General features: G+C 39.5%; 1 protein-coding gene across 7 annotated transcripts in view; it reads right to left on the minus strand.

Annotated features, from left to right (window-relative positions):
* Positions 1-438: 438 nt before the first annotated feature.
* Positions 439-13,245, minus strand: part of CLYBL (citramalyl-CoA lyase) — a 228,273-nt gene continuing 215,466 nt past the window's right edge. For all 7 annotated transcript variants that reach the window (XM_044428511.1, XM_044428512.1, XM_044428513.1 and 4 more), the window contains one exon: positions 439-785. In XM_044428511.1, coding sequence (XP_044284446.1) covers positions 690-785 — 96 coding nt within the window. In that variant the 3' untranslated portion in view covers positions 439-689. The remainder of the gene's footprint in view (positions 786-13,245) is intronic.

Consider the following 13,245-nt stretch of genomic DNA (forward strand, 5'->3'; position numbering starts at 1 on the left):
CAGGAGAACTAGATCATGATGTAGAAGAAGAATTTTAAGCAAGGACAACTTTTCTCTTTCTTGAATGACAAGAGACCCAGAAGAGATACAGGAGTTCTGCCCAGAACTTCAAGTTCACAATGCTTGTTGGACAAGGCATCCTCAATAGCCTCTCAGTGACTCTACCTTCTAACTGCATTGTCACCAGCTGCTATTGGTCTTCATCTTCCTCCTCATCATTACTACCAAATAGGTCAGAGCACCCAGTGGTCTTTCCTCTCACCACCTGGGTCAGCCAGACCTGAGTGAGTGGCAGGTGAAGAGGAGGAGCAGGTTCAGGAGGCCTAGCGCATCCTCAGTAGCATGTGTGTCCTTGTTAGGTGCTCTACTTTAGACAGCAACCCTGCCGACTCTTCATTTCTACTTCCTACAAACAGTACACATAGTCAAAAACTGGAGTCCATGTTGTTGATTGATTTTAATGGGCCCATTTCCCAAATGAGTTGATTTTGTTTTTAGTTCTGTCATAACAGTAAGGAAAGGGGTATCAAACTTGCCACTATGGTTCACAGTAAGACAAATATATGACAAGTGGTAGGACTTGTAAACAGAGTTCTGTTGAAGTGTGAACTGTTAGATTTTTCTTTCTTGAGTATTAAATGATCCTTCTTTAAACAGCTTTTCCCCCGTGGGAAAGTTCATTTAGCAGATCATTTTTTCTTGATGGCTGTGGCAAGTGTAACAATGTTCCGGGCCTGCTTCAGTAATGGCATGTCTATCATGCTGCCACGGAAAGTGAAGGCACCCTGCAAAAACAGAGAATATCAACTTTTAGAAAGGGACCATGGGAAAGGAAAATTGCAGGCTTGGGTTGGTTTCAAAACTTTGCTGCAAGACAAGAATCATTAGATCCCGCATGAATCAAACTGTGTTTTCTTGTGCTGGCTTGAAAAACAGCCAAGAGGCATACTAATAAAAGAAAAATGTAACAACAAAGTCGTAACAAAAGATGTATGCATGTGACAGACCCAAACACCAGGGTAGAAAAAGACTGTACATTTAACTTAAGCATGGTTCATTATCCATGGTGTGGAGAATGTGGGGGGAGAGACATTTTATCTTAGAACTGGGGTCCATTGATTAAACTGATTGGTAGCTTCAGAAGACATAAAGGAAAGTACTTCTCACAGAACATTGCTAACCTATGGCATCTGCTACTGCAAGACGTAGTGATGGCCACCAACTTGTATGGCTTTAAGAGGAGATTAGGCAAAATCAGGAAGGATAAGGCTAGCAAGCGCTACTAGTCCTGTACACCAGCTGCTGAGGACTATGAGTAGGAGGGTGCTATTCTCCTGTTTGTGGACTTTCCATACAGATCTCATTGGCCAGTGTTTGAATAAAATGCTGGACTAGATAAGCCTTTGATCTGATGTAACATAACTCTTCTTATGTTCTTAGGTTAACTCTTTGTCTCAAAATAGACACAACAGGAATTGACTTACAAACTGAGACACATTAGGTGGAGGGGGCAGCTGTGGGTTGAACAACATAGACAATTAATTCTTTCCTTCTGAAAAGAGACCCAAAGAGATCCATGTTCCCAGGATAAGAAGCTCTTCCAGCTTGCAACTGGTTTGTGGCTTACAGGTTGGATCAACTTTACTCATTGCTCGTAATAATTATTAGATAATATTTAGGTCCTGTACATGGATTCACAGGTTGTCTTTCACCTTCTCACTGCTCCTGACAAGGAGAATGTGTTACCATTATTTCATAGCTGAAATTCATCTGCCTTGCATGCAAACTGAGATTATGAGCCCTCAGGACTGACACAAATCATCAAACAAGTTAAAACTCAAACTCTGGTTGGATTTTAATTAACTTTCCCTGTGTAATTTATTACAGAGAGAGAATTACTGGTAATGGCCCAGTGAAGTTTCTCCACAGTTGGAAAAACAAATCTTGTCTTATGAAGTTTTTGAATAGTATCTGATCAGTTCAAAGATAAGATGCATCGGTGCGGGAGGGATGTCAAAACCTTCTGGGAAATGAACAGGTGGTCATAGCCAAGAGCCATGATGGATTTCCAAACGAGTAAGAAAAGAGAAATAGATGCAGTACAGATGGATAGCACACAATTTCATACAGTTCCATGATGGTCAATAATTCATCCATTGGGTTATTTCACACAAAATGTTATCTTATTCTGTTAACTGTTTATTTTTCTGCTTTTGAACATTTGTTGGCTGCCACTGGAAAGGACATATGTCCATCCTATTTTTTTCTTTTCCCTATTTGACTTTTTAAATATCAGTAATAAATGGTAGTCAACATCACAAAAATACATAGAAGAAATGAGATAAATTTTAAAAGATAATACATGATTTAATTCATTGGATGAACTGAAACACTTCCATCCAATTTCAGTTAGCGTTAGTGTAACATACGCTTTTAAAAAATGAAATGCATATTGGAATTTGGAGTATGGCAACACAACATCAACTGAGGGTCCTCTGGGTTTTAATTTTAAGTTACCTGAGTTTCTATGTGGAAGGAATAGTGGATTATGTATAAATACAAAGAACAGGCTTTTAATCACCCTTGTAAACATATCTGGAGACTTCGTCATCATTCCAACATACATGGTGAGGGAGTAAAAGACACCCATACCAGAGATGCTTGGCTAATGCAGCTAAGTAGCAAAATTCAGAAATCACAAGCAAGAGAGTAAAGTTGATTTAAACATATTTGGTTTGATCCAGGATCTGTCTTCCATGAGAGGAAAGACAGATTCTGGATCCTGTGCCTGATTTTGGGGTATCTCCCCTCCCTCACAACATGCAGCTCATACATTCCACAAGGGCTCCTGCTCTGTCTGGCATTTTCTGGGAGCTGGAAATGCTGCTTCAAGAAGTGGGTGGGGGGGAGTGAATCCATTTTCATCAGTGCAGTTAATCCAACATACATCTATATCCCACCATCATAGGCTTCTCCAAGGTGATTCTCCCCCCTTCTGATGTTACTAAACAAGAGTGAAAAGCAGTCAAGTGAAAGCAGTAACCACACCCTAAGATCATGGAAGCACCCACCCAGACATCTGAAGTTGTTCCATCTTTCTACCTTCAGAGAATTCGTTTCGCACTCATGCAGAGCAGAGACAGGTCTACTGAATCTCATCTTTGTTTTACACACGTGAACTATTAATACATTTTTAGAACACCCCAAACACTCTCCCCTGGCAACTCATTAGATGGAAAGATCAGGAGTAATAAGTGAACTGTCTTTTTGGGAAGCTTGTCCTTCATTACTGATTCTTTTGTTGTGAAATCTCTGATATTCCCCTGAAAACTGCTCACAAACCAGTGCTATCGATACACAAGAGCGAAGTGTAAGGAAAGGTGCACTCGGTCCACAGTAGCCAAGCCGAGGCTACTTATATTTCTTAATTGTTTGAATACAGTGAAATAGATCAAATTCTAAAGTCCAGTTGGATATAATGAACGATTGGCTTGAAATAAAAGCATTTATTATCATTCTTAATTTAATTTAATTAATTTGAAACAAACATTTATATCCTGTCCTTACTGATGAACGGCTTCTTTTAGTTGTAGGGTTTTTGAGAACAATACAGAGAAGACAGATCTTGACAGAATATTATTTTACACATTTACATATGACATTTATTGTTAAGATAGTTGCTACTGTGTTTTTCTACATATCCTACATCACCAGCTCTCTTTTTTTGGTATATTGTACACCCAAGCTGACTAAGTTATCACCTGGATAATATTACCTTTAATTATTTAGTGTGTCTATTTTGCTGTAAATTCTCATTTAAACAAGAGAATTGAGGGCAGGGGAAACATTTTAATAATTTCCATATATTTTACCAGTGAAAACGATGCATACTATCTGTTATTCTAAAAAGCACCAATTTAAGCACTCTTGGACCATATTACGAAAATAATGGGTTGAAAAAAGTGAAAACTGCAGTGTAAAAAATGTACATCAAAATGAATAAGGATGAAGCATGTACATGTTAGATTATGTGGTGGTTTCACTGCTTTGGTTGAAATTGAAATCCTAATGGAGAAATTATATTTTCTTAACCCTCTGACAAAGTCAGTCACATAATCAAACTCTCATGTCACAGGTTTTTTTTTTAAGGACATGAAGTGCCATAGGCTGGCATTTCTCTCTCCCAATCTCTCTCCCTTTTCCTTCACAGCCAATCATACCAAGAGGCTTCTAACTACAGTCATTATAAGTTAAATCTGGCCAGCTAGGACTGGCTTTGTGCTACAAAGAGAATAATATAAAGGTCATTAGCAAGAGGCATCAATTGAATTAAGATCCTTTAATTGAGGACTTGATTGCCTATACCAGGAGTTGATTCCAAACTTAATTCTTCTCCTTCCTTTCCCTCTTCCACAAACAGAGATAGTTCCACCCTTAGGAAGGTTTGTTCTGTCTGTGGGACAGATGGCAGGGATGTGGGACATTACTTAATTGATCTGCACATTTGATTGTGAGCCAAGAAAGTCACACCCTTTCCCCTCTACCCTTCCCTGTTCTACAGTTGTCTTTGCCTGAACCAGATCTGATCAGTTTCTCACCAGTCCCTTGGAGTATTTCTCAGTCTATAGACCATGGCAATTCAGCTAACCATTCTGATCCTGACTTTTTTCCCAGATTCAGAGTATGAAATCTCGAGCTTGGACTGCTGTATATTGGGAGAATTGGACCCGGTCAGAACATGCTGTTTTTCGACAACAAACTATATTAAAATTTATTTAGGCCTGATTTCTACAGCAAATTAGAAATAGAACTATCCATTTTATGACCATTCAATAAATTCAGTTAGCATCTTTGAAGGATGCTCACTTATAAAAACCTGTGAAAATATACAATTGTAATATGTATATTGACCCAGTCTGCATTATCGGACATCTCATGATTAAGAAACCTTAAGTAGTTTATGAGGGCATGCCTGCGATTGTACTTACTAGTTTCCAGTCTCTTGCCTCCTTTCATTTTTAACTAACTTTCCTGGCTTGTTTTGTGAACCTGGAACTCTGGGTTGTTTAGGGGTTAAATGAACTAGAGTTGGCCCTGTGCTCAACGGAGTTCCTGGGTTGTTAACTGAAAGTAGAATGGTGAGCAACAGGGTGCAGCATGCCATCTCACTTCTACTCGCCACTGCCAATTCTTGGGTTAAGCAACTCAGAAAATGGCTGCAATGTGCAAACCATTCTGTTTTGCCAGGACTCATTGATGTTATTGAACCAGCTTTTAAAAAAGTAAAATAATTTCATTTCTGTTCATGTTAACCTCATGTTAACAGCCACTTCTTTCAAAAACTTTAGGTATCCTAAATCAAGTGAGCCTTCAGATCTGGAAATGCACTTTCTTTTGTTCACAAACCATTCAAACACTTTCATTCTGCATCATCATGATCATGATCATCATCTTTTTTCCATTCTATGACCAGAAACCCATATGAAATCTGCAGCCTGCCATCCCAACCCCAACCATCTGTGCTGATGCATCTATACTAGTACACTGCCCATATGCCATCCCATAATGGTAGCAGAGATCCTATTTGTGTCTGGGAACTGGACTAAGATGTTAAAAACTCATTTCTGTATTGCCAGGGTTCCACATCATGGTGTTAAAAGATAGAGATGATGATGATAAAGGTCACTTGGAGCATTTAGATACTTCTTGTGCTAGGCCACCATTCACATCGACACCATTTGGGATAATGCATTGAGATAGCACTTGTACTTCTGACCATAAGCACAAATAGTATTTGCCTTATACTTGCAAGATACCACATAGGTTGCCACTGGTAACAGCAATGGCTGAACAGGGTTACATCTGGGACAACTTTGGAAGAAAGTTTCATATGAAAAGCCAACCAGAAGATGTTTGTTTTGGTCAGAATTCTATTCAACTGTTAATGTTCCCTGTAGTACGGAACATTACTCTGTATTAGTAGGAAAATTACTAATTGGGAAATGGGAAATTTTCAATTGACATTCAATGTATGAATAAACACATTACAAATTACATTTTATGATGAAATGTATTGTACTGGATGTGCAATTAATGATGGCAATCAATATTCATTCAATATTCTATTTATGTCTTGAAGATAACATCATGGAGGTGTTGCCCATATCTCCATACACATCCTGACAGCCTGTTGTGGAAATTCCATATTGCTTGATGTAACATGTCAAGAAGAATGCCAGAGATTCCTCTTCAATCCTACTTTTTAGTTCAGCAATGGTTGCAGGACGTGTGCGGAAGTCTTGGCTTTTAAGATGTCCGCACAGAAAAGAATCACAGGCAGTGAGATCTGGGGGTCTCAGAGGCCAAGGAATGTCACCATTCTGTGAAATAATGTGCCTTCCAAAAAATCATCGAATAGCTGCCATCAATTGTCCAGCAGTATGTGAAGTGGCTCCATCCTGTTGAAACTGTTGAAACTGCAGGTTTGAGTTCCTGTAAAATCTGCAATTTGTAGGGATGGAACTTCAACTTGTGCAGTATTCTTTGCACACTTTGTGGCCCCAGAGGTAGCGATGATGTCTGTTGTTGAATGGAGCAGCAAGGGCTCCTCATGATGAAAGCTTGAACAGCCTCAATATTCTCTGGCGTGCGGGCCGTTCAAACACCCCCTGGGGACTTCTTTTTTAAGGTTGAACCCATATCTGTGGAATTACACACCCATGTTGTAATCGCATGTGCAGACAGGTCACGATCATGACATCCTAAGAGGTAATGATGCGAAAATTCCCTTTGCATGGCAGTCACACTATCACCATTCTTCTAACAGGCTTTTACAGCAAACGCTTGTTGTGCACCACTCCACTGCTCCATTATGGCAAGGGGTTCTAAGTGAGGTCGCCCTGGTTCCAAACAATTGCCAATGCCCCAGAGTTGCCAACTCCTAGTTCCAAAATTTCCCGTTTCCCTGTGTTAAGAGCATCTATTGCTAAGACATAAAACTCTTTATGGTAGAAATGTAATAGTATCCTATACCATACCTGTAATAACTACAAATCTTCTGCTGTTCATACATGTTGCAGCCAAGGTTGACCACTACATGATTTTCAATATGGAAGTTTCTCAAAATGTTATGTATGAAGTGACACTTACTCACACTTAACCTACATGCAGGTCCAATTGAAAGCAATAAAACTTACTTCTGAGCGAACAGCTTTATACAGAAATGGCTCTTTTCATCACAGATATTTATTGTTTTAGTCCTGTCTGGACTACAACCTCCAGAATTCAAGCTATCAAATGACAGTATGGTGTTATTCCTGGAGATACAACTGATGTTATACAATTTTAACAACCCAGGACACTGGTTTCTTGGGGGCAGGGAAATAATAATACATTAGTGATAGGACAAATATCTTTATATACCTCTCTGAGCACCATCTAACTAAACTTCTTTGGACCTAAGCACTAAATCACTTTTGAATCACTGAAGGACTTCTTTGGACCTCACAAAACATGCTACTTTTCAGCAGTACAGCCGTACCAGGGATGGTGGCTTAATTCTAGGCCATATGCTGTGAAATTAAAATGTAGGATTGCTGCCGCTTAGATGAGATTAAATGATATCTAGGCTATATCACCTTCCTTTGAGTGCTCTACTATGCCCTGAAGAAGGCCATCTGGCCAGAACATTAGTTCAGTTGAAAGATCCTGCTTTGGAGAGCAAAAACAAGGCAGCTGAACACAATTAAATGTGAGCGCACTGAGAGAAAGAGAAAGCTGCTAACATTTACGATACTAAAAGCCAGGTTGCTTACCTATACCTGCAGTTCTTCAAGTGGTCCTCTGTAATTATGCAGTATGCTTGGATTATGGATTATGCACATCCGCAAAATTTTGGATGATGCACACATGGAATATGCACATTTGTGGAACAGTCATTCTGAGCAGTCTAGAGCTAAGGTTTAGGTGGGAGCTGCACCCTGGATGTGGCTCCTGCAGTTTACTGCTCATGTCCCACATCACAGCAGCAGAGGAAGCCAGTAAGAGGAGAATATCAGTAAGTGGGGAGGAAATGTGAGATGAGCACTCAAAGGATTACACAGATGACCACTCAAGGAACTACAATTACAAGTAGGAAACTTGTCTTTCTTCATGGATTCTGTGACTCACACATATGCAAACTAGCTGGAAGGAGGGCATGTCATAGCACAACTATACAGAGAGCTACTTGGCTGAAGGCTACATCTGCCTGGGCCCTGGCATCTGAGTGGTAGTACTCAATAAATGTCAGTGACTGGATCCAGCTACAGTGGGGGAGAATCCTTGGTAAGAGAATGTCTTGAGACAAGTGGAACTTCTGGGAGAAATGAGAAGTCTGCTTGAAGGACCATGTTGTCCCTGTGGAAGATTCAGTCTGACTGCTCGTGCCAGAGAGTGCACAGCTCACTTGCTCTGAATGCCAAGATGATGGCAATGAGAAGCCTACCTTCGTAGTGAACGAGAAAACATCAGCTGTAGCAGAGGATCAAAGGATTTTACTGTCCATTGAATGAGACATACCAACAGGGTCTATATTAGGACCGGAGCTACAACTAGTAGGTAGATGTTAGCCAACCCTTTTGAGGAGGTATTTGACATTGGAGTGTAGAAGAGCAAACCTTAAGCGTTTGGTCCATATCTTGCCATGCTGCAGCACTACTGTTCAGAGTTCCCATTCACGGGAGCTACTATGGGACCAACTGAATCTGTCATCATGTTTATGATACCAGTGAGGTGAATGGTAATTGCGACAAAATGCATGAATCCTAGCCAGTTAGAGTGAGAAGCAGGAGGGAGATGGAACTCATATCTCCTTGTGTGTTGATATAAAAGCCTACTATAGTGTTGGCATAGCTATTTGAACTACAGATCCCCTGGGGGTCAATCTGAATGCTCACAAAGTCTTTGCTACAGTAAGGAGTTCAAGGTGATTGATGTGCATAATCCCATGGCTTATCCCACTGATGGAACTCGTGAGCATGTACTCTGAGTTGCAGTGGAATCCCTAACCTGAAAGTGGAGCATCTGTTATTGCTGTTATGGACAGGAAGGTTTGCTGGAAACTGAGCCCTGCTAAAAGATTGGATCAGGTGGTTCACCAGGGCAGGGACTATTGAGTTCAAAGAGGAAGATCAAAGCAACAGGCAAGTAAATTATTTTCTGGAATGAAGGCCTGGAAAAAGCAGGATTGGAATGGTCTCATGTGGAAGCAGGCTAAAGTGTAAGTACCAGGGTCGAAGCTACTGAGCCCAAAGAATGCCCACTTGTGCTCAAGCATGGGGCACTGGTATATTTTAGTATATCTGCCCTATTGAAGAGTGGGTGGCCCATGTCCATCAGGAATTGAGAAGCATGCTTGAGAACTCTCAGCTCTGTGAAGGGATGAAGTGAGATTTATTCTCATTGACCTCCAATTGAAATTAGCAATTGAAAAAGGTGTACATTTGGTGAAAACCCTTGGTAGCAAGAGGCAGGCCAAAGGGGAGAACTATGAATTGGGTGTACTTCCAGGAGGAAGTGGAGGAAAGGATGAATGAATGGGAATATGAAAGTGGACATTACAAAGTTCTGTTTTCATACATCAGTTTTCCCCAGTGCAGTAGGAGGAAAATATAAGACAAGGTAGCATTCTGGAATTTTGTTGGTCTTGATAGGTTGGAAATGGAGTAGATGCTTGCATCTTTTGGAGTACCATGAAATGCTAAGTGGGAGGGGGAACTGGTAAGCATTTGGCAAGAGGCGATTGTTTCTGTGGCTCTCTTGTCCAGAAGAGTAGTTATTTCTTCCAAGAGCGGGGGCATTGGCCAGGTGGTACAATGTTCCACTCTGGACTGGCTTCTTGACTGCATGCTCAGCCAAGCATGATGTTTCAGGATGGTGTCCATTGCCCCAGAACCTTACAATTGACAAAGTGTCATATGATACTTTTCAAGACTTTTATTTCTTTATAAAGACTAACAAACGATGATGAGTTAAAACGTGGTGAGAGGGAAGAGGAAATATATTAGATAAGAACACTTAAGATTGCTTAACAGCTCTCAAATGAAAAACTGCTTAGACTTCAAGTTTTAATTATGCAACTAAGTGAAGTGTTTAAAGAAATTTTATTTTTAATGACTTTAATTTACTGCTTAAGTAAACAGCAGGCCAACTCTAAGCCTTGATGTGGTGTGGAAAATTCAGCCAAGACATGCCTTTTGCTTCTGTTTGATGAAATGGGATGAACTCCCCAAATGCTTATGCTGTTAGAACTGTATTCATCTTTGAGGTGCAGACTCTTCATTTTTAAATTTCTTATTGGGTCTTCTTACTTATAACAGTTATATAGCACTCTACATCTAAACTAATTCCACAGTAGCTAACAGCAAAAGATACAGAATAAAACCTTATGTTAAACATTATTGATAAAAACTCATGGCTGGTCAAACCAGGAAGGTTTCTTGAAGTAAGGATGTTTCCAGGAGGTGCCAACATCTTTTATGCATCCAGGGTTTAGGAACATGGTACAACAAAGAGTTTATTATATTTAAGTCTGTTGATTCCCATGGATGCAAGTGCTCCTGAATGTGTGCTGAATTGTGCAATGATGGTTATGTTCCTATATATGGTTAGACAGAAAAAGTCCAGCACCTCTCAGCACTCCTGTACTAGCTTTGCTTTCTCCCCCAGTATCAGGCTTGCATCCTCAGGTCATGGCAACCTAATTTTAGATATTTGATGGATTTATATGTTATAATGTCAAAGTGACACAAGTAGGACTTGAACATGGGCACATGGGCAGGGGAGCTATGAACCTGTTTGTTTGTTTTCTTTCCTTTTCAGGATTTGAATTAATGTAGAACATCTTTCAGTAGGTATGTTTGTGAAAAGGTATTATTCGTCTGCATTCAAGGAAAGGTGTTCATTAAAACACATAGGTCTAAGATAGGATTGGAGTCAACAGTTTCACACTCTACAATCAATAATTTATACCCAAGTATTTTTGTTCTGTGCTGAACAAAAATCAAGCTTCTGAGCTAACAAAAGCTGGATTCTGTAAACAATACAAATTATGCAAATTAGCATAATTTGCTTGATTTCATCTCATGCATGGATTTCTGGATAAGAAATGATCTCATTCTCATAGTTCTGCAAGTATAAAATGGAAATAATCACCAATCTGGAGAGGAATGAAAGTGGTAAAGAAGGTAAAGAATAATTGTTTTCTACTCTGGAAGACCAGTTAATTTGTGATCCCTGTGAGGAGTGGAATTAATTCTAAATCTAAAGGAAATAGCAGAAGCTTTACTGTGCTGTATGCAGCAATATAAAACAGCATCAGTTCACTTTTACTAAACTACAGAATTAAACTACAGATCTGTTAATCTTGCAGATAAGATCTGTGTGAAGCACTGAACTCTCACTCCATGTTCATGCAAAGTTTTACCAAGTTGCTCCTTTGGCTTTGAAAGAATTGCCCACATTTGTTGAAACGTATCTTCACAAAGTTGAGGATTTGGGTTCTCAGGAAGCTGACTTCCGAGCACATAATGTGCTAATGGGACAGTCTCTGTCCATTACCACATTATGTACTCCTGCGCAATCAAAGAAAAAATAATAGGCTTATCCATAACCTTGGGTACACAACAGATACACTGTCTGCATTGCTATGGGATCAAATGACTGGACTGGACAGTTACTGGACTGATGCTCCCACATTTGTCAAAAAGTCCCATGTAACACAACTGAAATAACCATTTTAAACATCCCACTTCTTTCTTATTTTGCTTTCTGCTTATTACTAAACAAAAGTCTTTCATCCTCCCAGAAGCAGGAATGTAGCTTGAATTTTCTCAGTGAAGGCTGCTTTTTTACCTTCTAGTCTGTGATAAATTGTGTGAAGTGATTGCTATATGAGAATGTAAACTATTATTGACCGAGGGCATTGAACTTGGTTCATCAAGAAGTTCCAATTAACAACAAAGTGTGATCTCAGATCAGCAATTTATCTGTGAACAAACTAGTCACTTTAATCCTTAGTGTTTCATGTTTTTTTCTTCAGATTTTCAGGTTCAATTAATAATATGCACATGCATATACCACAGAAGGCTTAACTATATCAGTTAATTGTATATTAACTTCTCTGAACTTTAAGGCTTTAATATGATACAAGAAACTGGAAGAAACAAAGTGGATATAGCAGCATGAACAGAAACGTGGTATCTCTACAATTATTCTCTTATAAGGAGACTAGAGTAATAGAAGCAATATGAAAAACAGAGCAGAGCAAGAGTAAAAGCATCAAACCAAGATGAAAATTGTAGTGCTGCTTTTGGACAGCCTATATAAGCCTCCTGTAGTAGGAGATAAATCTTTTGGGAAAAAATAAGCAATCAGACTTGACCATATTTTCCCAGTGCAATTTTTCCCCGTTCAGTACAGCACTACAAACTCTGCCAGGAGGTTTTCAGGTAACACTGATTATAATGAATATTTCACATCACTGGCTTTGGCTGGAGATTTCTGGAAGTCAATGACAAAGCTCTCTCACACTCTGATGAGGTCAAAATTTAATCCTGCACTGAATGCTCAGTGACATATTGATAAATACAAGGAGTTAACAGCAGGTCACACAGACCCTCCATATTTCCATGAATCACATTCAAAGGCAATGGGAAAAACAAGTTAGCAGAAGCATGACTAGTATTGCTAAAGTGTTTTTGAATACCTGCCCTTAATTGCATGGCATTTATTTCAATGGGTTCCAAAATCATCATTAATCAGTTGCAGCTTCAAACAAGCATCAGTTTGAGGGCACCTGTAGCTAATCTCTGAAACAAGTTAAAAATGCTTTAATAATCATGAAAGTTGCTTATTCAGATGTTCTGATAGAGTGGTTTAAATAATGGATCAGGAAAGAGTTTCATACTGAAAATGTGAATGGCTCGGCGATGCAAAAGCAGCAAATAAAAATACTCTGCCAGCTTCGTCTTCCCCATGTTGCCTTCCTGTTATTTGTCGTAACCCCCTGGAGAGTATTAGCTGCCATATGCACGCCCCATTGGCACTGTATGCACACAGATGGGTGCAGAGCTATGCTTGCTAACAGGTGCATAGAGAAATGCAAGACATCAAAAAGAGCATATTTTAATTCTTTTTATCATCCACAGCAATCATTAAGCATATATAAATAAGGGTATCAAAATAGAAAAGATGCAGCTTGATCAC

This window comes from Varanus komodoensis, unplaced genomic scaffold (genome assembly GCF_004798865.1).
Source record: "Varanus komodoensis strain SLA01 unplaced genomic scaffold, ASM479886v1 scaffold2, whole genome shotgun sequence".
NCBI lineage: Eukaryota > Metazoa > Chordata > Lepidosauria > Squamata > Varanidae > Varanus > Varanus komodoensis.